This window comes from Amphiura filiformis, chromosome 15 (assembly GCF_039555335.1).
Source record: "Amphiura filiformis chromosome 15, Afil_fr2py, whole genome shotgun sequence".
In the NCBI taxonomy this organism is placed as follows: Eukaryota; Metazoa; Echinodermata; class Ophiuroidea; order Amphilepidida; family Amphiuridae; genus Amphiura; species Amphiura filiformis.
In genome coordinates, this window is record NC_092642.1 from 25,490,194 (window position 1) to 25,517,723 (window position 27,530).

Genomic DNA, 27,530 nt, shown 5'->3' on the forward strand with positions numbered 1-27,530 from the left:
TTTCAACCAAGGCGCTTCATTAGTGGTGTTAAGCCCTTAATGTCATATTATCATGACCGTTTTATTTTGTTTTATGTTAAGGGCTGGGGTATGAACGTTTGGACAGTATTTATTGTGGGACATTAGAGCACATCAGACATATCGAATTGCATTCTGAATACTAAGAATGTCCTGATATCAAATAATTTTGATTTTTGAAATTACAATAATACACATTTTATGACAAATCATTAAAATTTATATTTTTGATATATAACAGTCCTCGAAGTAAATTTTATAAATTTAATGATACATTCTTTAAGTATATGTAGCTGGGAGGAAAGGCCGACGATCAATTGAAAATTTTGACCTTTCGTATTGAAGATATGGATTTCCAACAACCCAAAAAAAAATAGGTCTTTTTGGGAAATAAAATCCATATCTTCAATATGAAAGGTCAAAATTTTCAATTGATCGTCGGCTTTTCCTCCCAGCTACATACACTTTAAGAATATGTCATTAGATTTATAAAATTTACTTCGAGGACTGTTATATATCAAAAATTTGAAAAATATCAAATTTTAATAATTTGTCATAAAATTTGCATTATATCGTGAATTTCAAAAATGAAAATTATTTGATATGAGAAAGACATTCTTCGTATTCAGAATGCAATTCGATATGTCTGATGTGCTCTCATTTCCCACAAAAAATACTGTCGAAACGCTCAAAACGCTCATTCCAGACCCCTTAAGTATATGTGATATTACATGTTTCACATTTGTACGATTTTAAATAATTCTTTATCATGTTTATAGGACATGCTCTGTTATATTTTTATATCCTCTTTTCATTCTTGAAAAGATAGATCATGCTTTTTATTTCACCCATTGGGTATTTCTTTATTAATTTGTGTTTATATGGCGATTTCAAGTGGGATAATAACTCCTGGATGACGTAAGCATAATGTTGATAGATTTAAATATCATTATAAATAGGCACTTAATAATAATGATATTGAAATAAATTGATAAATAGATATATTATTAGATAAATAAATAAAAGATATATAAGCCTAGATAAATAATAAATAAATGATAAACTAGGAGTAAATTGCAAACATTAAATATCTTAGAGCAAATGAGCATTTAATAAGTTTTTTTGCGACAAATATTTTGCCCCTTCTTGTACGTTTTATCATTATTTTATCTGTTACTAATTTTTTTGGGACATGCTCGCTTATTTATTTTTTTTGTGTTCCTCTTATCATTTGTGAAGTATTTCTTTATTTTTGTTTTAGTACAAGTGATCACTGAGTATGTTTAACTGTGGAAATATCGGTAGATAAGGTGTTTTTTATTTCACCCTTGAGTATTATTTATAAGTGTATCAGCATACATTTCACATGTCATGATTTTTCATTGTTTTATTTTAAAGCAATTCTTTATTGGGGTGCATGCTCTCATATATTAGGTGTTTTTTTTTTCATGTTCCTCTTGTCATTCTTGATAGATGGCTGTTTATTTATGTCGCGTGTTAAGTATTTTTTAAATTTTTGGTCGAAGTGTATAATTATCATCACATGCTGTACGCTGTTTATTTATTTCGCCCTCATTTTCTTTACTTTTGTTTTTAGATCTTTAGTTCTTTATTTTTGTTTCTGTGAATATCATCCGAAAAGTAGGCCTTCTGCACATTATGATTTTTCCTTGCTTTATTTAACTCTTTACTGGGGTGCATGCTCTCTGCTGGTTTTTTTCATGTTCCTCTTATCATTATTGACAAGATAGCACCTGCTGTACGCTTTACTATCTTTTCCGCCCCGAATTATTTCTTTACTTTTGTTTTTAGATTTTGAAGTTGATATCATGATATCACACGCTATGTTTTATACCAACCGCATTGTCTGGTTAAAGACAGTTCTTGTTTTAAATCCTGAATACAATGTCAACATTCAGTTCGTTCACCTCACAATGCGGTGCGATGTTATATAACTGTATATATTGCAGGGTTGCCAAACCCGCAATGTAATAGGCCTAGGTCAATAGGATGAGTTTTGAAGATTTTCCTCATGACAATTTCCTGTCCTATAGACACCAATTGATGGTTAAGAAAAATATTGCATGACTTCTCAACATTGGCTTACGCGACTTCTGGTAGTTTTTATCTCATAGAAACCAACGGTTGATAAAAAAAAATATTGGGCGACTTTTCAATGATTTGACCAGGGTTTGCCCTCATTTGTTTGGCAACCGTGGTCTGTGTTAAGTGAATATATTTCGGTAAGAAAATAATTATCATAGACCATGTAGACAGAACGGACAATAGTCATAGGCGCTCTCCTCCATTTTGAGAAATATACTTTTACACACACACTACATTTATAATTAAAATGATCAGCCTTAAAGTTTTACCTTTTAGTGGGTTAAGCCAAACCTAAGTGGATGAAATATAAATCAACACTTCTGGCACTGATTGGTTTCCGTAGTTGTTATATGGAATACGAGCTGTCTGTAGCTACAAAATTGCCTGCAAATCGGCTTTTGCCGGGCCTCTCTTTTTCGGCGTTTTTCTCATTAAATTAGGGTCCCGTTCAAATAAAAAATAAACTGGTGTGTAGATGTAATCACAGTTAACACACCAGGAAAATTATAGAATATACAACAACCTAGTTACACCTGTAGACTGCGAACAAACATGCACCTGGCCAGACCTGGCCGTAAAACAAAGTGTTCTCCCTACGGATACCCTTAAGGGTCACACAACGAAAAACCTAGCTTGAAATAATTATTGTCTTTGAATCCATTCTGATTGTCCGATTTATGCATAACTTGGGGAATTGATTCTGGTTGTTACGGTTCATTATAGTTTGACTGGGGTTTGGCTTTGCAGAAGCAGATTCCTGAATGTTACTTAATGGTTTATAGAGTAATTGGGCCACTCTGGTCAGTGACAATATGTTGAATGTGTTAAAACCTTTCAGATTTTGCAAAATGTTCTTTATTAAACCCTTTAAGGCTCCAAGATTTTGAGAAATTTAATTACTCATTATGCCAAAATAGTTAAATATTAAAAATGCAAAATGTCAAATTTTCCAAACCATTTGAAATATTCCTCAAAAATAAGTGCAAACATGCCTAGTATTGTTGCAGTGAATTTTGAAATAGCCTCGACAATCTTAAAGAAGCTTAAAGATTTTGGCAAGTTATGAAACTAATTCTATAAAAGCAAGCAAATCCACAAGTCTCCAGTTCCGTTTACGCATTCCAATTTATAAGATGCAACGCTATCACCTATTACAGCAATTTTAATGTTAAATCATTTTAGTTGCAATTTTCAAGATGCATAATCTGTTAAATGGGAAACCTACAGGCTGAACGTTGAGAGTGAAATAGAATTGATTTTACTAACAGATCGAAGTCAAGTTAATACTACCAAACTAATTTTGAAGAAATGTCCCAATTTAGATTTTTTAATTAGGCTAAGCAGGCTCTAAATTAAGTGTTCCTGGGGGAATCAGTACCAAGCTCTACCATCGCTGAGCTTAAAACTGTTTTACAACTTTTGAATTAGACAGACGCAATATTTGCATTTCAACAGAACCATTATCACAAAATGGAATTAATTGCATATTTGCTTGATGAATGAGTTCAGGCGGTTTTGCATATTTTGGAGCTTTGACACAGAAACAGACTAAGAGACGCATCAGAAAATCAAGCTTTCACATGATGCATTAGTGAAATGGCACTAAATCCACAGAATTAATACCATAGAACATGGACTCAACTGCCATCTTGAGCACATGGAGCAAAAATGGGAGAGGTGGGGGGGTATTTGGTTTCAATCAGAATGCGATTGAGGCAGTTATTGTCATGTGAGTGTAACATCACATACTACACGCATTAAAAACATATCCTTGATGCGACCTGCATGTGATATCTATTACGCTTCTCATGAGGAGAAGAATTGTTTTCATTCTTTTCCGCTTACTGTTGGTGAGGACATGTAGACCCTTTCTATTTTTCAGGCCTAAGGAAGATCAGTTGTAGTAATCGCAATCCTACATGTAATCTGCAAGTCTGGAAAGGGCAGTTGCATCTGGAAGGGGCAGTGGCATAGCCAAGGGAGGGGGAAATAAGGTGACACTGCCCCTTGTGAAAAGTCTTGAATCCCTGTGGGAGGCTGGCTGCCCTGATATTTAAGAGTTGTAGGCCTTTTTTTGTATTTTTAAGCCCATTTTTGACCAATTTTGTTTGAACATTCAAGTTCCTTTAAAGTGGTCTTGCTCCACTTTGCCCACCCTCTGAAAAAGTGCTGGCTACACCATTGGGGAGCGGAGCCATAAGACCTTTTTGCCCGTGCCATCTCCCTTTGGAATGTCCATTGTTGTCATCATATGCATCATATAGCATCATCATAGCCTTCATCATCGCTATTGTTGTCATCATCTTAGTTATCACCTTCATCATTAACATCATCATCATCATCATCATCATTATTTGGTTTCGTTTAAGAGATATTTATAAACACTTTGCCGATTCCATGTAGGCTCATCCAGTTTCATCTTAACACATAAAACCAATCACCTACACCTTTATCAGGCAACAAGAGGAACTGAAGCATCACAAAGAAAGATTTTCTTTTCAAATCAAACGGCTTCTCAAAAATATATATTATTTGTTTCATTTTAACAACTCAAACTGTAACTCCAGGCCTTACTAAGTTTCTACAGCGAAAAAAGTTCAATTCTTGTCTTTTAGGGCAGATGTCGGATCAAGTTTAACGTTTCCACAGAATTATTAGCCTAACTTGGTATCAAATAAAATGTTTGCCTCACTGAATACAGGTAATATATTTCTACCCCTGTTTTATTCAATTCATGCATAGTGTCTGGTGTTGTCAAAATCTATATGATGGGGCTGTTCCCTTTCATGGTGCTTTTGAAACTGGAGTAATATGGATTAAACTACGTATGCATTGTCAATGATGTGTCAACATGGATGAAGCTGTTTTAAGTCAATCTGATTCCAAATAAACCAAAAGATATATCATGCAATGCCACTGTACGTATGTGGTATGATCTAGCATGGCAAGTTATTTGTCGTGAACATAAAATGTGAGATTTGGCCAAAGAAGTGATAACATTTGTATGCATTCAATTTCTTTTTTTTTTCAAATTTCTTATTTAATCCAGGTGAACCAGTCAGAGTTCAGATCAGACAAAATTCATCCACTGATTCCAAAGAGCAAGGTCTACAGACAGTTATGCACATACCCTATTTGGAACTGACTCTGAGCTCTTTGGCATCCAGTGCATTGGCCTCACAATTCAAATATGGTAATAGCTACAGAGGATATTTTTTCTGATCGACCAGGATAGAACCAACAACTCTTGCACTTAGAGCCAAAGACTGAACATGCAATTACATGCTGCTTTATTTTATATCAAGAAATATTATTAAGTCCCATTTTGTTTGCAATATATTGAGCAAACAACATGACACAAAAGAATGAAATTTTGATAAAACACAAGAAACACATCTTTCTTGGTTTAAATTATGTATAATCGCATAGTTTACATGCAAGACAGTGCACATAGGTACAGATCCATAAGATTTGTGTGTATATATCCCTTGTCAAGCATGAGCGTTATCTTGAGGCATATAATGTATAGGGAGGATTGGGTGCTTTCTTTGCAAACTAATATAAAGTTTACTGAATCAAGGTGTGCGTCTAATAATGAAAACCTGGCAGGGATATCAAAACAGGAATCAATAAATTCTGTCAGGTTTGGTGCCTATATCGGTTAGGGCTTGCAATGTATATTTGGTATGTCAATCATTAAATAACTCAAGGTGATCAAAGGGTATTGAAATACATGTAGCAACATATTTTTTTGGGTTTCGTTGAATACAATGAATAGTCTGAATTTTAACAGATATAATAAGAAAAAGAAGATTATATATAGAAGTGATTCAATTTTCTGTCTTACTCTACATTTGACTACCCCAAGGCTTTAATACAAATACAGAAATATGGCATTATTGTTTTTAATTAATATAATACTGGAACTAGATTAGTAATTCACTTTGCTATGTTGCATCTGACACCACTGGACTTCATCATGAGGCATCTAATTGGTGGTGGTGTGGAAGACGGTGGGAAGGACTTGCAATGCCAGGTCCCTAATGCACAATCTGAGGTTACTGTTCCGAACCCAGGCTACTTTTTGTACATTACAATGCATACAGCCCGTAGTATGACTCTCTATAACAATACACATACTATACGGAATAAAGGGTAGTATCAACACATCCGTCAATAGCCTCAGATTAAGCATGTTATGCAGGTCCCATGTATGTGAAAGTTGAGAGCGGAGATGCCCTTCTTTTTCTTCACACTACCTACCACCAATCAGATGCCGGACAAAGTCCATTGGTATCGGACCAACATAGCAACGTGAGCGTATATCCCTTATCAAGTATGAGAGAATTTTGTGTCCTTTTAAATTCCACATGTAGTGGCTAAAGAAAGAAAAAATCTCTTCTTGAGGATACTCCTGGAGTAGACTGTGTAGAAAAATATCTGAAACAATCATGAAATTATGGCTACTTATACTATGATCAGCTCATAATAGGCGAGAATTACTCGGTTTATTGTTACTGCACATATCAATAAAGTGCCAAACTTACACCCACATAAATTCACAAAAGCATCCACCAGTCACTCAATACACAAAGCACAGTTCACTTAGGTGCTGCACTCAGCTGTGTGTATCTCGTATATCAAATCACCATGAGTACCAGCTAGTACGAGCTGATCACAGTATAGTTTGGACATACAAAAAGGAAAGTGCCTGCATAGATCTTCAATCCTGTCTTCTATTCCTACTTCTGGGGGGAAATATGGAAAATACAGGTATTTGAAATCACACCATATTTTCCCTGTGGGCTCTAAATTTTATACACCACAATACAAACAAGAACGAAACTGACCGTAACAAAAATAACACCTGAATTTGTGAGAAATTTGTCACCCTAGTGAAGCATCAAATTTCAAGCATATGTATTCAAAATTATGGGATTTCTTTATATCTTTATCTCGGTCCCAAAAGGATAGGTTTTAAATATTTTAGTATTGTATGCTTTGGTTATTTATACAAGTATCAAGCAGGCCTGTTACTGTGTGTAACTTTATATTTCCCATGAGGTGGGCAAGGAAAGGAATTTCAGAGAAGAGGCGTTCCGTAAATTTGAATTTGTATTATTATATGAAGAAGATTGCCTAAAGATTACACCCTAGCAATGTATGATACAATGCGTGAGATAAGTAGCTATGACTGCAGTTTGTATTATACAGGATAAAGCCTGAGAAATATCCTTTAGATAAAGAACATAATCCAAAGAGACAGAACAAATCATGTAGATATAGGACTTGGTTGTATCATTTCTGGGGATGTTTAATTTCCTTAAATAAAGTTGCTTCAAGAAAGTTGTAAGATGATATTGATGTAGTCAAATCAGTCACGGATAAAAATAAGGATAACAAATACTTCTAAACTCAACACTACTTCTACACATTGCGCTATTCCAGTTGAAGTCCATACACCCCCTATGGAAGACATGATCTTAATCAATCTCTTACATAGGGGGTGTACATTTCAAATGGAGTCTCCAATTCAGGTAACCTCATTTGAAATACACACCCCCTGTGTGGAAGGTTAAGGTCATGTCTTTCATAGGGGGTGTAAGGATTTCAACTGGAATAGCCCATTCCTACCTTGGTGTTCCAAAAAATTAGTCCATTTTCCACAAGCCATCTAGTAAAGCTGATTTCATGAGGTAGACACTGTTACTACACATGATATGTGAATGAACTCCTAAAAGTTTGAACTTGCCCATATGTCATATGTCCATTGAAAAGGACCGATATGAATGTTATGCTATCAAGGGCTAGTTTCACAAAGAATGCAACATAGCATAAGTTTACAAACCCAATATTATTTTTAGGTTGGATTAAGAAACATGATGAGATATGCATTTACATTCAAGGACTCAGAAAGGGCCACTCCAAATAGTCACATATCCTCTTCCAAACATTTAAAACAAGCTTAAAATAAAATTAACAGCTGAGGAATATTTGCAGCTGTTTGAAGAAGAAAAAAAAAATCATATCTAAAAATAAGATATTTTCCATCACTAGCTAGGGATATAGACACTACTGCAGCAGTGTTCTCTCTTTAAGGATTTGTATGTGGGCTAATTGAGCAATTTCAAGAGTATTTTGACACAGTTTACAAATTCAAAGCATTGTTATTAGTTTCTTCATTGTTCCAAAAAATCTTGCTGGGCCACTTTTGGTCATATCACCTATCTGAAATTAGATGCACTTTAACCCACTGAGCACTACCTGCCGATCTAAAATTACTTCTGATTGGTCAATTACATGATATTTTCATTTCAATCACCAATCAGAAGGGAGCTTTGCAAACAATTCACCGAAATTCTTTTGCATGGTGAAATTATTCCAACAATGTTGCCGATTGGTCCAATTGATAATGAAAACTTCTTTTTAGCCAATCGGCAGGTAGTTCTCATGGGTTTAAATATGTACAGACAACTCTGCTTACAATGTGTCGCATTCTTCATGAAATCAGGCCCAAATATTCTTGTGTTTTGAATCAATACTTACATCTTCTGTTTCAAAGACATGACAGATGATCTTCCTTGGCTGTCTTCGTCCCTCTGCATCCATGGAGACGCCACTGTCCTCCACAGCTTCGTCTAGTGTCCTGGTGATTGTCCGTCTCCTGGCCATTATGACAACAATGTTGCCAATATCGGCGATGTAGGAGATGGACTTCAGGGGATGGTCCATCATGGTTTCCTGCAAGATACAAATAGTTTGCAAATATATTTATCTTTCAACTTTACTCATTTCCTACTTTTATCATGGCTCAAATTTGGCACCAGCCCACTGCCAATTGATAGTTAGCTGTAAGTGATTCAACCAAGTCGTAACCAGCTGCAACAAATTTATGTTGTGTTAGTAAAATCTCATCATGGCATTTATTTAACAAATATTTCAGAAAATACCACGGCTCTAGTCCATTTGGTTTTGAGTCCACTTGAGAGAGTGACGTCAGTGCATGTAGTATTAAATCATACACCTTGCCTCAAAGAAATGACGTATTTACATGCACGATTAAAGGCGGAACATATATACACAAGCGAAGTAACTATGACAAACTCATAAAAAGTACTGATGGCACTCTTTCAAGGAAACCAAATGGACTAAAGGTGTAAATTTATGTTAGGTAAAATCTTATCTTTGCATACAGCAGATATATTTCAGAAAATATTGAGGCTAACTGAAATGCTGAGCCAGTCTAACCTATGGTGTACCCACAGATAACTCAAGTCCATAATATACACATAGCAACCACACAGGGTAACTATATAGTACCCAAATTATACACCCTGTGCTGTAAACAAGGTACATGGTCCCATCAAGAGTAAAAGCACTTTTGCGTAATGTTGATGAGGTACCTTTGGTGTTATGTGGGGTATGCAGGAGGCGTGTGTGCTTGCAGATATCCTGATCAAACAACATTATGAATTATTACCATCTTGATTCTTATTACCTGATTGAGCAAAATTATACCGTGTAACTCCAAACTCTTTTTAACACGCTTATAACTTCATGCTGAATATGTTTTTCTGATGTTTTACTTTAGGCAATGAAGGGTAGGTTAACTGAATGGTTGATTTATTCAGTACAACAAAGTAAGTGCAGAATGGGGGTGTAGGGCGGAATGGTGGGGTGAGGAACATTCCCTCATAGAATCCAACTGTGTATGCTGCCGTGACCTAACTGCTCAATAACTAATTCTGTCAGAAGCAGCCGATAGAGTCAATATAACCAAATACAGAAGTTATGAATATGATGAAGTGTGCCAACATCTAAATTCTTGTACAAATAGTTTGTCAAAAAAATTGAAAAGGCATTAATTCCTAAAAAAAGGTGCTTAAGTGGTAACCATAGCAACTGCACATTTAATGTGGCTTTTCATGTTCAACTGCATAACATAGATTCAATCAAAACAATATTTTTAAGAATTTCACAAATTCTACTGTACCCTGTGCACAATGTGTTTAATGGTTAGGGTTAGGGTTAGGATATATGGTTAGGATGTGGGTAAGAATCAGTATTAGGATTAAGGTTAGGCTTAGGGTTATAGTTAGGGTTTGTGTGGTGTGTAAAATTATTTTGAAATAGCGCAGATATATTTTTTTAAATACTAGTGATTGGATTAATTTTGAAACTTGTAGTGAGTCACCAAGCTCAATTCCTGAGTCAAGTCATATAGGGCTAAAGAAATCTTGAACCGAGTTATTGAAGTGTCAAATCGAGTCATTTGAGACTTGAGTCAGTCATTTGGGATTTAGTTTTTGAGTCTTAAGTCCTTAAAAGTCGAGTCCGAGTCAAGTTAAGACATTCAAGCCATATCATCACAAGTCTGTTAACAATTTTTAATCACATGCAAAGAGGAAGTGATTTATAGTTACCAGGTGCAAACTTTCAACGATATCCATAGCTTATATCGAATCCCGCCTAACGCACACTATCACAATACAATATCCTGTCACTATATATCGCCGCTCACGATACCTCACATTCTATCAAAAGCCGCTATTCAAAGTAATCCAAACTTGTGAAAATATAATATCCTGTATCATCCCACACCAGTACCATGCCATGTCTGTTGTTTTCAGCTAGCAATGCCGGACTGACAACGATATGATTCCTCTGCAATCAACACTCGTGTAATTTAGCACCCGGACCCCTTACGGCTGTCTTATTTTCTTTTCGTCTACCAAATTTCAACTCGTACACCTATCATATATCTTGTCATGCATTTTTCCCTTCTTCTCTTCGTCTTTGCATCATCATCATCACCCCAACAAAGAAATGAAGGAGCATTCCTACAAGTGATACTGACATGCCAATTTTGTTTTCGGCAAGTTACGAGATGAGTACCGCTGTCGAGGGATTTGGGGGTAGTTACACCGGCATTTTCCTGCATACAGATGTTGCTTCTGGGCCTGCCGTTCAACCAACAGGGAGGTACGCTCTTTTGTTAGCCTGTTTGACACCAGTAAATGAGTTGATCTTCTACATATCCCATATCACATTGAGGTACATAAACTGAGGTAAACTGAGGTAGACAATTATTCTAGTCTACTCTTTCCTACAAGCAATAAGACTTCATAATTGCTTTTTACAACTGACTCTCTCCTACGCGATAGAACCAAAGCCAAGACAAAAATTGAAATCATATCTTTGGTTCCCTAGAATGGCTTTGATAAAGTACTTTGGGTCAGGGAGGATAGAAGGGAATACATGATGAACAAATCTACCGATGTGAAATCATATAAGCTTGTTTACTTTCCAAGTTCCTTAACCCTCTCCACGCGGGTGTCAACTGCATACGACAAGTTTCGAATTTTCATTAAAAATTTAAATATTTCAGAAATGTACATTTGCGTGAACATATTTGGAATCAGCATGAAAAATGCATTAAAATGAGTACAAACAAGCCTAGTATTGGTTCAGTGGCTCTTGAGATATCTCTTGATATTTTGAGAAAATATCTCAAAACTTGGAAATTCTTATGTTGATGCCTGTGGCTAGCACACAGTGCATTACCAGTCCTACTTCAGATTGATAATGTGCCTCAGGATAATTTCATGCTTTGCAAATGAGGAGAGGTTTTATCTCAAGAGTCTCTTATACATTTTTCATTAACGATTTGTAATTTTTAACTTCTATACCAATAGGAATATATACCTTTGATAAACATTCTGCCAGTATTGAAAGCTCGGGCCACTTATTCAATTTGAAAAAGATATAAATAACAATAACAAGATAGAATGGAAGATTTTGTTAAATATAAGAAAATGTTTTGTTTTGCTTTGCTTTCAGACAAAATGCATATTATAAGGAGAGTTAAACTCTCCATTTTCCTATGCATATTTATGTACAAAAAGAGAGTTGACGGTGTAAATTTTTCAAAAATTAAGCTTCCTCAAATTAAGCTGTTAAGGGGCAAGTTTGTACAAATCTGAATGTATATTTTTCTGTTCCAAATACGGTCATAACATAAAAATTTGAGAAATATAAATAACTATCATTTCAGAACATTGGACTTGGACCACATATTCCTATAAAGGTTAAATCTTGAATTGGGAGCACTTTGGTTATATAGGACATATTAAGAGCCTTGCCAAATGGCATTACAGTTGACATTATTGGATCGGGGAATTCCCTCCCCAGTTATGAAAGCACTCATGTTTATGACTACGCCCTAGGGTAGGGAGGGGTAGCAGTGGCATTCAAATATAAACATTATGGACCACAATGTCCTCATCTCAATGACATAGTTCACTAACCTCAATTAGATTCATAGTGCAAAATTTGACCTCAAGTTGCAGAGTATGGGTTTTTATACCCAAATTTTCTAAGGTCATTCAATGAATGTATAAATGTATTGGGGTTATAGAACTGCGCCTTGATAGATGAATATGCTGTGGATCCAAGTGAAATATAAATATGGTGAAGTTGCACTGATACCAATTAAAAAGATGCTAGAAAAAGAGATTTCTTGATGGACTAAACTGTGGACACCGATCAAGACCAACAGTCTTGAGTCTTGAGATAGATACTCCATAAAATAGGCTGAGCTGTTGCTTGTCCTTGGAGGGTGTGCTGTGCAAAAGTGTATTTTGCAGGTATCACAACTGCCTATCGCCATTTTCAGGAAAAAAGTCACAAAATTGTGGCTTTTGTGTGAAATTGTATAATATTTTAGCAAAAGTTTTCAATGCAATGAGTGTCTTAGGGACTTCATCATGATGTAAGTAAACCAGGATCCTTCACAATTTTAGCACAGGCTTAACAACAACTGGGATCGCAAACATCAGGCACGTTTTGTATCTTACCGGTAATGGTGAGTGGCCCCAAAACCAACGAGTGGAAAATATTTGGATTATAACATGTAGGTCTCAGTGAAATGGCTTGCTAAAAGGAAATGGGTATGATTTTGAAGTACTTTAGCTAATCACATGCGGGTAGGAGTCTGATTGGCGAGAGCCTGTGACTCATGAGACTCAAGTGCTTTTGTAATTGGGTCAATTATTAATATTATCAAGAAATTTAGTTGGGTAATTCAATATTTTAATTCGTTTCCTAAAGACATACATTTTGGGAAGTATTTGTGCCTTTTATATTTTATTACACAGGTTAAGCTGTCTTGATGTTATTAATGAGATTAACTACAAGATTATAGGGCGTGTAATTTCATCCTTTGTGTATATTTTCACATAAAGTGGGGCAAATTAATCAGTTAAATGGCTACGGTGACTAATAGCTATATTCACCTGTAAATCTTAAAGGGATATATGCAGGCAGTAAATTTGACGGCCAAAACGCAAGACCAACTTATCTATATTTTGAAGTTGTGTTGTTTAAAAAAACCTAACCCTGCTGCCATATTCAACTCTGAAATATATATCATTTATACAGACTTTTAAGAGATTCGTCAAGGATAAAACAAATCTGTAACATTTTCTGAAGCTGCTTACAAATGGTTGCTATAGAGTCCGAGAGTTCATTCCCTTCCAAAATGGTTGAAACCAATTTAACCCTATGAGAACTACCTGCCTATTGGTCAAAAAACAAGTTTTCAGTATCAATTGGACCAATCAGCAACATTGTTAGAATAATTTCAGCACCCACACAATTGGGGTGAATTATTTGCAAAGCTCCATTTTGATTGGTGATTGAAGTGAAAATATCACATAATTGACAAATCAGAAGCAATGTTAGATCGGCAGGTAGTGCTCAAGGGGTTAATAAACAGTTTGTTTGCATTTAGTACTCTTATCTAGTTAACGAATATTCAGTTGTCTGTACCAGAATGTTGAGCTTCATCCAGAGCTTTCAGTCCACCTGACTCCCTTCCTCATTACTAGATGTTGATGCTCCTCTACTGCTCTACTGAACTTGAACTGTGTGTCTGCATTTAGTACTCTAATACTTTCAATGGGTATAGCTCATCTCTGTACCATGTTGCGCTACACCTACACATTTCTTAGAGATACCCCAAATTGTGGGTCCCTATGGACCCCATTTCTTAGGGATACCCCTTTGTGGGTCCCTATGGACCCCAACCCACCCCTAGATATTTGATACCATTGCACTAACCTGTGTGTCTGCATTTAGTACTCATATCCTTTCACTGGATATATACAGTGCACAACTTATAAGTTCCCCCTAATGCTTTTTGAAAAATATCGAATATTATTTAACGAAATGTAAAATTGTAAAAAGTTATGAGTAACCTTATTTGTTTTACAAATCTGGGCCAATTTGTAGTGTCACACATCATTGCGTTTGGCCACAATGGTCCATTATGTAAAAAAGAGGAGTTTTAAAAGTTGCACCTGAGTCCATAGGAGTCAATTGTCAAACAATACATTATGTTAGGCCTGTCCATGTGTTTGTAATGGAAATAAAACTTAAAGTCTAGATGTTTAGTAGGGAATGTGTCCTCCTGCACTGTTGACAAGTGCATTGCAACGTCGCCGCATGCTGTTTATTAAATTCCGGACCCGTTGCTGGTCCATGTTGTTCCATACATGTTGGATTGCTCGGGTTAGCTCTTGCAGTGTTGTGTTTTCATTGATAAGGTCAACCTCATTTTTAACATGGTCCCAAAGATGCTCAATGGTGTTCATGTCAGGAGATTTTGCTGGCCAATCCATTCTTTCAATACCCTGATTCTCCAGATATGCGTTAGATTACCGGGTTCGTTATCATGGCACGATGAGGTGTAGCATTATCATCCATGAAATCTGCACCAATAGCACCATTGTAGGAACAACATGTTGTGAGAGGATTTCATTAACATAACGAGTCGACCTGGAACTTCTACCAGATCGGTTCTTCCATTGCTGCTAATCCCATATCCCAACGAAGAAGAAGAATACCAAAGATTAAGTTTTCTTTTACAAACACATGAATATCCGTGGCCTACTGTATTGTTTGAGAATTGAGTCCTATGGACTCAGATGCAACTTTTAACACTGTTTAAAACGGGCTCCTTTTTTACATAATGAACCATTGTGACTGACGTGTGACGCTAAAATTTGGTCCACATGTGTAAAACAAATAAGGCTACCCAAATCATTTTACAGGTTTGCATTTCGTCAAATAGTTTTCGATTTATTAACAAAAATATGTAGGGGGGAACTTAAAAGTTGTGCACCCTATAGTTCATTTCTCTGTGCTCTACACCTACATACTTCTTAGGGATACCCCTTTGTAAGTCCCATGAACCCCAACCCACCCCCTAGATACCATTGTACTAACCTGTGTATCTGCATTTAGTACTCGTATCCTTTCATTGGATATGGCTAGGTCTACCTCCGTGCTAGGCTGGTCCTCGCCATCTGGGGACTGGTAAAAGTAAATAAAAACAAAAATTTAAATATATAAAGAGTTTGGTCAACAATGTTTAAAACAATATCACAACTTCACTTGGCTCACCACAAACAGCACAAAAACTGCCACTGGACAACAAGCACAAGATACATACCAACTTGACTCTGCAACAATTCCAGTTTTTAAATTCTGGATGGTCAACAAAACAACCATATTTGACTAAATGATACATTCATTATGTTTTAATACACTGAATGTTGTTGAATGCTGAATTAAGCTGAAATGAATGTTGAACATAAAGAGAGTTAAATGTCAAATGTACTTGGTTCAATTTTTCCAGTCATGTTAAAAAGCGATCTCAATTCAATCAATTTTGATCTTTATCTTCCACAGGGGTAATGTGAATTTCAAATGGAATTAGCACATTAACCAATTCTAATTGAAACTCACCCTCCCTATGTGAAAGATTTGTGTTGGATCTTTCTCAGAGGGTGTATGAAATTCAAATGGTGCGACCTAATGTGCTAATTCCATTTGAAAGTCACACTCCCCATGTGGAAGATATTTCCAAAATCTTCCACAGGGGGAGTGTGGACTTTAAATGGATTGACCTGTTTCTGGTATGTTATGACATGAAATACTACTGTGATAATTGAAACCATGAGTTGGGTTATATTTTCTTTGAATTTATATCCCTATGGATTATTAATCATTCTTTAATACCGTTTCAGTGCTTTTCCCATATTAAATGAGAGCCAAATATACACGCAGATTATTGATTGGTGATTACGACAACATCAAAAATCAATTGCTACATCAAAAAAAAGAGCAAATCAAAACTGAAAGCTGACAATATCAAATTTACACCTAAACAGCACAATTTGTACTAAACTACACTTTCACTTTAAAAAAACAATTTTAAATTTAAAAAGACAACAAATTAAAGTTAGAGAAATATATGGAAATAAATCAAATTTTCTTTTTACTGATTTCACAAAGAAATGAGAACATTACATTACCACAACACCACTTTTGATTGACAATGGTCAAATAATTCTCAGCAATTTTTACAAACAAAATTCTAACCAAGGAAATTCAAAGAGCTCATAAAATAATGTGCAATAAGAAGCAGCTGTGCGAAAAAGAATGAAAGAAAAAAAAACACAACTGGCGATTGTATTTCAAATTTACGCTCCCCTGTGGAAGATTTAGCTAGTGTCACCCACAGAGGGAGTATGTGTTTCAAATAAAATAGACAAAATGGGCAAGTTCCATTTCAAATACTTCAGTTGTGGAAGATATAGGTAAAGTCATATACAGGGGGAGTATGGTTCACAAAAGAATTAACCCTAGCCAATTCTATTTGAAGAACATACTCCCTCTGTGCAAGCCCAATTGGGTTAGCTAGGTTTCCAGGGAGTTGTCACAGCCTAATTCTTGTTGATGTGAGTGAGTCGCACCTGGATGTACATTAGACAATAGTTTGATGAAAGATAATACATACAACTTACAATATTGTGTTATTGAAGGCAATTATAACCAAGAGAATGCAGTGTGAACTTCAAGCGTGACACACACACGCTTTCGTGCTGTCATTAATTTTAAGCCAAAATTGATGGCTGGATGCAAGAACGTTGTAAGTACTTTGTTATTATCATCTATTTACGAGCTTCATCTTTGATCAAACTATTGCACATAATGGAGTAAAACAATGTATTCGAAATTCATGGTGAACTGGCAAACCCACAATGCCACAGTATTTGAAAAATGACACCTGTAAAATTAGAAAGCATAACAAGGAAATTGTAGCAATCCAACACTTTTTACTTGACTCTTGCCTGGTGAGCATGCGTTATAAGAGAAAAAAACTCAACATAGTTAAGCGGCTAAAATCCCAGTTTGTTTCCTCTAGGTTATGCACATTTCATTTTTGGGAGCACTGTTACCAAATTTTGTTATGAGAAATCCAGAAAAAAGATATTTTCAAGCAAACATTTTTTTCAAAAATTTTTGTTTATACATTTTATTTGCAAGCACTATTAAAATCAATAAATGTCCTATGAAAATCAATCTATAATTTTACAAAAAGTTTAAATTTTCATATCTAACCTACTCTGCATTGATTGGAGAATAAATATTTGTAATTTGAAGCATATGTTACATATACATCCGGACTCTAAAAATAAAAGGAAACGTCCCAACTCTAAAATGTTTTTCAGACCACCTCCAGGAAACAAACTGTAGCCTAAAGTAAATCACTGTATCATTTAGTATTACTCTACCAATACATATCTCTTGCATCAATTTCAAAATTGGCATTCTCCATCAAATAATGATGGTTAGCTTTCTTACAAAATTGTCTCATTCATATTTTTTCGATATAAAAAGTGTCCCTGGAGAGTGTGTTAGAACAAAACATCTGTAATGATCACTTACTGTACTCATTCACTTCAACTAGATTTTACTATAATTAATTACATTTTACTGTACAAAATACTTCCATTATATCAACCTGTTTTACAGATACCTAAATATATTTGGTACAGTTGTTTTATATTAATACTAATACATTTCTTCTCAGAGCATATAATAAGACCTACAAAAATTGTATTGTTCTTAAAGCCCCAAAGTCATTTTTTTTGTAAATAAATATTTTGTCACATATTTCATTACAAAAGTTCATCACAAAATACGGACAATAACAATGATTTATAAGGTTTGTCTGGCTTGTTTTTCTAAATAGATCAGAGTTGTGCAGAACAAATTATAAACATTTTTCTTTTGGGCATGAAAATAAATGTAGCAATAAAATTACCACATTTGTAATGTGCACTTTTGGAAACACAACTGCCCATCCATCATTAATTAATGTGCTGATTAAACTCAAGCACATTAATCATCATTCATCAAATGAATAATAACCCAAGTCATCACTGGTTGTGTTCACATTTTTAGTTACACCCTGTGTAAACTTACGCTAACACTGATAAAAATTTCCCCAAATACTGCTACCGCATGTCCACACCTCGCCTACTCCTTGTGCCGACCTGAGTTCCAGCTAGCATTCACTTCTGGTCGGCGTAAACATCGACTACCTGTGTTTCTGTGACCTTTCAACCGCACGAAATGTAATAAATTTCTTAGCTTCCAACCAAAAAAAGGTCAAACTTAAACCAGATGCCAGGCGTAGCAGTGTTCACATTGCAAACTACGCCTGGCAGAGATTATACCTAGCTCACTACTCCTGACTTCATCAGGAGTAAATCATCAGATGTACACCTGGTGGACCTTAAACTGACCATCGTTCACACTGCCACTGACCCCTGGCTGCACCTCCTACTACTCCTTATCAACTTGCACCAACCAAGTTCCGCTAGGTGTATGTCCGACAATGTGAACGCAAGTATTGGTATTACAACCTTTCGAATTACAACTAATGATTGCACCTGTTTATATTGGTAATAGAAATGAGATCAATCAAATTACGATTTCAGCCCTTGCAGTGCTCAGCGTAAAAGCGTTGTTTACATACAAGACAAACTAATCAGATACAACATAGCTTAACTTTTCTTCTCCTACCCTTATAAATAAATCAGTTGGGCCATTCTCGCTGAAATCCACACACCCCGTAAGGAAGACATGGCCTTAATCATCCACACAGGGGGTATAAATTTCAAATGGGGTTACCTGAATGAGGGACTCCATCTAAAATCTACACCCCCTATGAGGGAGATTAAGGTCATGTCTTCTGCAGGGGGTGTATGGATATCAACTGTAATAACCCAATTTACAGATGCAGTACAATAGTTGTAATGTAATCTTACCCTTAGCATATAATACATAATCACGGCAGCTGAAGGGAGTATCCCATCATGCATTGCAGTCTATCTGCTTGCTCCATAGCAAATACATACAAAACATAAGTATGAGCCGCTTAAATATTGAGAGCTATGGATATAGTTTCACGATACTTTAGAGAGCATATTTTTTTCAAACAAAAGCTCCTCTGATATAAGTGAGTAATTGAAAGTTGAAGTTAGGAATTTTGTGTACACTTTCTATGGCATGTGCGGTTCTACTATGGTATCGCAGAGCATGATGGGATACACCTATCAGCTGCTGTGATACATAATGTACATAATACATAGCTGATTTAAAGGCTACTCTGTGGATAACTAATTCAAATTCAAATACAGATACTATCTTTATCTTACAACAAAACATGATCCTTCAAATAAGTAATGTGATCGCACCATTGGGTGAGCTTTTAAAGCCATGTTATAACATTTCCAAAAAAAATAGATTAGCATTTCTTTTCCATAAAATGTTAGCTTTTACTGACAGATATGACCCCTTTTAATTTTGAGCCGGACAACTGAGGTAAAGCAAAGAAAACTGAAGCTTACTACCAGCCCAGATGTTGCCAATGCATGTAACGCCTTCGGTTATACTACTGCACGGGCCTTTGATGTGTGTGTGTATCTCGCACGCCATGTACGGTACTGTGATGTAAACATCGTATAATATTTCCATTGTAATAATTAAACGATGGTTCCTAAACTACAGCACCTAAAGTCCTTGATTTTTGCAGGGCATGTTAGTTTAATAAAGTATACTACAATCGTGTAAAAAACAGAATTTTGAAAAATATTGAGGGCGTCCTCTTCAGCAAATGTTATAATATGGCTTTAAATCCAAGTAAATACAATTTCAAATTTTAAAATTTGATTCACACAATCCTCACTACAACCGAGTCTTAAAGGAGTGTGTCCCAATATATTTGGAAAAGATTCACACAATCCTCACTACAACCGAGTCTTAAAGGAAGGTGTCCCAATATATTTGGAAAATTCTTTAATAGACCTTTCAGCAGCTGATCAGAAAGCTTTGGAAATCAGTTCACTAAGATGTTGTGTGTGGTAAACAAAGCACCGCAATCAATTACACACTGGCAACAGCGCGTTCGGTGAACATGTGGTGCTGAATGATTGTTCATGGAACATTCAACTTCTCCAGGTTATATTTAGATCAAAAAGGAGATACTACATTCATGTTCAGAGACAAGGACATAGATTATAAACTTGAAATCACACTACAACAATCTCAAAAGCATTACTTCATAGCAACGGATATTAAATTAACAATGCATGTTTTTTTCTTCCTTTTTTCGATAGGAACATTTCCGTTCAGTCCCTACTTAATGTGTAAATTATTCAACAAAATATCAAAATACCAACGTAACATGAGCTTGATGTCTTAATCGGGTGCATCAACCTGCTGTAACTCAAGACTTCTAAATTTTGCACAAATCAAATATTCATTAAGTTGTTAGGATTGTCATTTGTGCTGATCAATTATTCATAAGAATGTACAGAGCAATATTTATTATATGTCCGCAAAATGAAATCTGCTTTTAGAGCTGGCAGATGCCAGCAGGTAGTTAAGCATGTACACAAATGTTGAATAAGCTGAAGACTTCACAGAACGTAACTCTGCCATTATAAATACGCATATTAACAACACAGCAGTGTTTTTTAAAGAAAAAAACCTGAACTTTAAAGTTGCATTTTACAGCGATTATTGGTTCTTAAACACAGGCACTGTGAAATCTGCCATTTATATCTTCACGCTGAATTCAAATCAATAAAATTTACTGGAAAATGAAAATGGGCACCTACAAACTTACACTAAGACCACAATTATTTGGTAAATTGTAAGTGTCAAAATTACAGTAATTAATTTTTCTTTCTTCTGGTGTTTTCAAAATACCAAATATGATTAACAATTTCAATGGCTACGCTGCTTTTTGTGAGGTCTTTATTTGTGGTGAATAACTTCAACTTTAACTTTAACACCAAAATAGTTCATTTTGTGGTTCATTTCCAGACATTTTGCATCATTTTAGCATGGTTTACAATACAAAATGTTTGATAATTTGTTGGGGTGGAAAGGGAGTAAAAATGACTGCTATTGAGGTTTGACTGAAATTTGTAGCCATTTTAGACTATGAAGCATATTCAGTGCTACTAATACAAACCACTCTGCACATTCTATGCCATGAGTGTAGCACAGACCTGTATCTCATGTATAACACATTTATGGGCCACTTACATAATAGATCGTGTGTGGAATTACATACATGTATACATAGGTCTAGTACTGTATTCGTTAGATGCTCTTACAACATAACTCACATTAAGCTGTTCGGGTTGAAATCCCTACACCCCTATGGAAAATAAGACCTTAATCTTCCAATGGAGTTACCTGAATGGATGACTCCATTTGAAAACTACATCCCCTGTGTGGGATATTAAGAGTATGTCTTCAATGAGGGGTGTATGAATATGAACCGGAATGGCCCATTACAAAATACCTGCTTTTGTCTTTTATATCGCTACAGTTTTCAGTTGCATGGTATCAAACATAAAGATATACAGGGAAAGTAGGGCATTTCGCCAAACCGGCAAGAACTCTTATGTAGATGTTTCTAACTATGGAACATCGTCAGATTTTATCACCGGTTTGCTCTATACACCCATTGTACATTAAACACCTTGCTACATCATACTTAATCAGCTGTTCTCCTTAATTAAATGTATCTTGTAATGCTAATGTATGTTACAGTTTCCAACCAAATACTATATTCACCATAATTACGGTAGTGCCGTGAGAGTGTCACTCCATGAGGGTGCTTATTTAAGGTAGATCATGAGGCATTTTGAAAATGTGTTATGCACGTTTTAAACAGATTAAAGCAATAATGTGCCATTGTCATAATGAATGGATTCTTTTTTTTTCTTCTTTTTTTTTTCACTATCATGTATGTCTCCTTTTAATTTCGAGTTGAATGAATGAGTTAAATAAAGACAAATTGCAACCATGTTTGCCAATATTTTGCTAAAAGCAATGCATAAATGTTTGGAGTACTGTTATTTCACAGAACATTGCCTTGAAACTTGGTCAAAGTGTTTCTAATGTATTATATTGTCTCTCTCTCTCTCTCTCTCTAGGTGCCATATCCTAAGACGTTGGCGATCATGTCATGCCACAATTCTCTGTTATAAGCCATCTCCAGAAGCTCTGTCGCTTTATGTTCAGCTCCCCTTTCTTTTAGCCAGTCTTTCAGATTTGATAACCACATCACTCTCTTCCTGCCTCTGCTCCTTGTTCCTTCTATTCTTCCTGTCAATACTAGGTTCTCGAAACCATCCTTTCTGAGGATATGACCAAGGAATTTGAGCTGCTTAACTCTGATTTCACGTAACAGCTTCCTGTTCACATTTGCTCTACTTAGGACATCGTCATTAGACACTTTATCAGTCCACGGGATCTTCATCATTCTTCTAAGGAACCACATCTCGGCAGCTCTCCAATCTTCTTTTAATGTCTGTTGTTATTGACCATGCTTCACTTCCATACATTAATACAGGGATGACATAGCAGTTGAGTACCCGAATTCTGGTCTCTATACTGAGGGCACTGTTTTTTAGGATCTTGTCTAATTTTGAGAATGCAGACTTAGCCAGTGCAATCCTTCTCTTATATTGTCTATCCACCCTAAATTAATTAGCATTTATGTAAACTAGTTCATTATTTATGCAATTAGGACAGAGATTGAGGTAATTCTACAAATATTACTTGTATACTTGATACATTTTGCATAACTTTTGTGTAATTTTCATTTATTATCATAATGGATCTTTTCACCAAAAAAAAACCACTTGTTCCCTTAAACTAAGATCTTAATTGCTACAAACTGCTACAAATATCCCAAACATTACTCTAATACTTACATAAATACATGTATGACTTTGTTGAAAAAGTCTGAGTGCTTAATCACCTGATGTTTGGTCCCTTTGGGTGATTCCAGCTGAAAACCATACACCCCCTATGGAAGATATGACATGCATTCCCATACAGGGAGTGTAGATTCACACTGCCTGTGCAGGAGATTAATGTCATGTCTTCCATAGGGGGTGTATGGATTTTAAGTGGAATAGCCCAATATGTACCCTGAACACATAACTTACCAGGCAAGAGTCAAGAGAAGATGAAATGATGAGTTTGATTCCTGAAATATGACTCAAATAATCATGATGATGATCATAACGAGGATGATAATCATAACAAGAACATAAAACTGAAAATGAAAGCGAATATTTAAGATAGCGGTGCGACATCATTTACCTACAACAGCTGTGCAATAATATAAAGTGAAGATGGAGAGTACAGAAAAAATAATCCTACCACAACTATCTAAAGTTTAGCACCCCCCATCCCTCCCCCTCCCCACAATTTGAAAATAATAATCTGAAACAATAAAAACTGTACCTTACCCGGGATAGCCAATTTACACTCTTAAAACATGCATTGCAATATTTTCAACACAACAGGTTATTTCTTATGACCGGTTTGTTTTTGGCAAAATTGGACAACAGCAGATGACAATATCATACACAATTAAAAAAAACTTAATTTGAGTGATTTGGGTTGGTGCTATCGACTCATCAAGATTACAATATGCAATAACTGCCTTTCTGTATCTGATATGAAATCGGCAGGGAAACTGCATATACATAGAACTTTATAGAACAATAAACCTGCATGGGGAGGGTATACAAAAAAAGGAATTGCAATTCAATTATTGAAAACATGCAGCAAATTTACTCTTTTAGTTGACTATTCAATTTATTCACATAATCTTTTGTGTGAATGAAAACTACATTAATGATAACATTGGTAGGTGTAAAATGATAATTTTGTTTAAATAAGCCTTCTCATTTTGAGCCCAACAATTATGACACAATTAAGATGCAATATAACTCAATATTATTTTGTTTATTTCATGGCTTAGAGCACAAAAAGTGATTTTCCAAATCGGTCACTCGTACACTGGACTATGATCACTGTAACGGACAAAGTCAAGGGCATTGGACACTTCTGATACGTCCAATCAGACGCTATATGTACTGCGATCAGATTTTTAATAGACAGGGCACTACGTTTCTGTAATGTCCAAATGCCCAATTGGCTTTACGTTACAATTCTCACAGTCCAGTGTACACGAGACCAATTTGAAAAAAACAAACACTTAACCTCTTTGTGCACCAAGTAGTTAATATGTTATCTGAACTGTTGTGATGTATCTCAATCTCAAAGTGGTTTCGTTGGTAACTTGGTAAAAATCAAATTGCAAAAACTTGATCAGAAAAAAATTGCAATAAACAGGTGCGCTACTCACTCAATGGATAAAACATGTTCACTTTGCATCTTTGTTGCTACGGTAAATGATGAAATTACTATATCCACGATATTACAGAACTTGTACGGGAATATACCTCTTTACAATCAATATCAGTCAAATTTGATTTCTTGGGGCTATTATTATATTTTGGTCTCAGTTATAAGACAGGACGTCACAACTTAACTAAAAGCCTAATCCGTGTCTAATAATTCTCATTATATACACCCCTTAATTTTCCAGGCCTCTGTTTACAGCTAAATTGGTCTGTGTTAAGGTAATTTGCATAATAGCGAATGGCACAAGGACGCTATATCCTATATGGTGCGTGGATACGGTATCAACTTCCTACGGACGTGTATTACATACTAATATGCCACTTACTACAGAGAATATCATTAGAAAGATGTCCACAACTTAATTATCATGGAATTGGATGCAAATCATGCATCGGCTACACCACACAGTACGTAAGTGATGATAACAATATATACATTACAATCTAAGAGATAACCAAAGCATGCACCATGTTTAACATACAATATAGAACAATACACGACAAAATATGAGATATTTTCAAAAAGTGACGTTCAGCTACTATTTCTAGCATAAAGACACATGCAAAAAGACAACATCGACATACAATGTATATTAGCCATTTTCTACTCTCAATACCTCCTTGTTATGTTTCACCATATTTCATCAAATATTTATGGTAATGCTAAATTTCAACTTTGATATTTTGATAAAAAGTTTGATGTTCATATCAAACGAGATAGAAAAGTACTACAGCATGATGTGCCAGAATACTGGGCTATTCTAGTTGAAATCCATACACCCCTGTGGAAGACATGACCTTAATCTTCCACACAGGGAGTGTGAGCTTCAAATGGGGTACCTGAATGGGTGACTCCATTTGGGAGATTAAGATCATGTCTTCCATAGGGGGTGTATGGATTTCAATCTTGGCTAATGGGTTATTAGTTATTACATACATGTCCTATGGTTACCTAAAAGTATTTTCAACATCTTTCTTATTTATTGGTTGTGCGTCAACTTTGAAGTGTATGCACCCAATCACATTGTATTGCATCACATTGGTGGTGGGCATGGGCGGTGGGGTAGGGATCATGGTTGGAACATTTTTTGACCTTTTGTATATATTTGAATGATGGTACCCTGCACAGGTCATATAGTCACATGACGAGAGAGCTTCAACAATATTTCTATATATATATATGGTACATCACATTTGGCAGTGTGGGACCTAAGTGAGACAAGTTGAACAATTTACAGGACTCTAGGATATGATACTTTTCACTTCAAATTTACTGTAAATTTTGAAGAAAAAAATCCTGTTCAGCCACAGGAGAGGAACAGGAGAAAGCCCATTGTTGCCTACAAGTTGCCTGCTCAAAGTAGCCTAGTAAGGTGGGGTAGAGCAGTATCACTTGCCAGGCAGGGTACCAGAGGGTATCAGAGGGATGGGCCTGTCCTTTCTCAAAAATATTTTTGGATGAAATCAGGATGGAGAGAATTCAATGTAATGTTAAATTACTAGCTTTTGCCCTTTCAAAATTAAATTATCCTTTTCAGTAATCCCAAAAGCTTTTGTTACCACACATATGTTATGGAGATAATATTCGCTAACAATTTTGGATTAAATCACAAAGGATTTCGGGAATTTACAGAAAAGGTGGAATCTAATGGATACTTCATGCTCAGTTCTTTTCTAATCCTGTTCCAAATATGGGCTTATTCTAGTCGAAATCCATACACCCCCTATGGAAGACACGACCTTAATCGCCCACACAGGGACATAGATATCAAATAGAGTCACTCATTTAGGTAACCATATTTGAAATTCACACTTCCTGTGTGCCTGTGTGGAAGATTAAGGTAATGTCTTCCATAGGGGGTGTATGGATAACAAATAGAATAGCCCAATGTTTATAAAATGCACAAACAATACAACAAATCAAATATAAGATATGATTTCAATTTCATCATTTAAGAGCTCAGATCTCCATTTATAGCTGCCCTGGGTAATGTCATTTATGATTGTATTGATATACAAAATTACCCAGGAGAGCTATGGAGATACAGCTTTGTAGCACTGAGTGCTCGATGTAGATACTATGAGAGTAGATAATATGGCAACACCGATCGCTTGATTAAATTAAGAGCTAATTAACTATTCTACCTCTTCATCCACTAAATTCTCCAAATGTCCCAGCTGGTGAAGGACATGATATAAAAATAATGAAAACATGGAACACGATATTCAGTTTCAATACAAATATATAGTCATTCATTCATACATACCGAACATGAGCTTAAATGCAACTTAAAATAATCACAATATTTTTCATGATGCACTAATGATGAAAATGATGTACTGCTTTATCATGCAGATATAATGTGTAAGTGAAACAAACAGCAGATTCTGCTGGCGAAAAAAATATGATGATGAGATATACCACGAGTGCAGACAAACAAACAAAATAACAGACAAAAAGCACAATTAAGACAAAAAGGATGCACTGTAAACATGCTTTTAAAAAACATGATGATAACACATAGAACTCTGCTCACATGCGTTTTTGTTTCGGGGTGTTTTTTTTCTTTTAATGAGGAAAAGCCATCTACCATAAAAATCACATACATGGTTGAGGATTGATGATGATGGAAAAACTGCATTAGAGAATTACATGCTGCCAAACTGACTGACACTCGTCAGATCATCATTAAAGAGAGTTTAGCAGGGAAAAAAAAGCCAAGATGAAGTTGCCAAAATAAAAACCTA

At 35.5% G+C, this 27,530-nt stretch overlaps 1 protein-coding gene across 1 annotated transcript in view; it reads right to left on the reverse strand.

Annotated features, from left to right (window-relative positions):
* Positions 1-27,530, reverse strand: part of LOC140171428 (uncharacterized) — a 392,810-nt gene that overhangs the window by 46,983 nt on the left and 318,297 nt on the right. Inside the window, 3 exon segments of the mRNA XM_072194688.1 lie at positions 8,671-8,865; positions 15,412-15,498; positions 26,928-26,960. Of these exon segments, the coding sequence (XP_072050789.1) occupies positions 8,671-8,865; positions 15,412-15,498; positions 26,928-26,960 (315 nt within the window).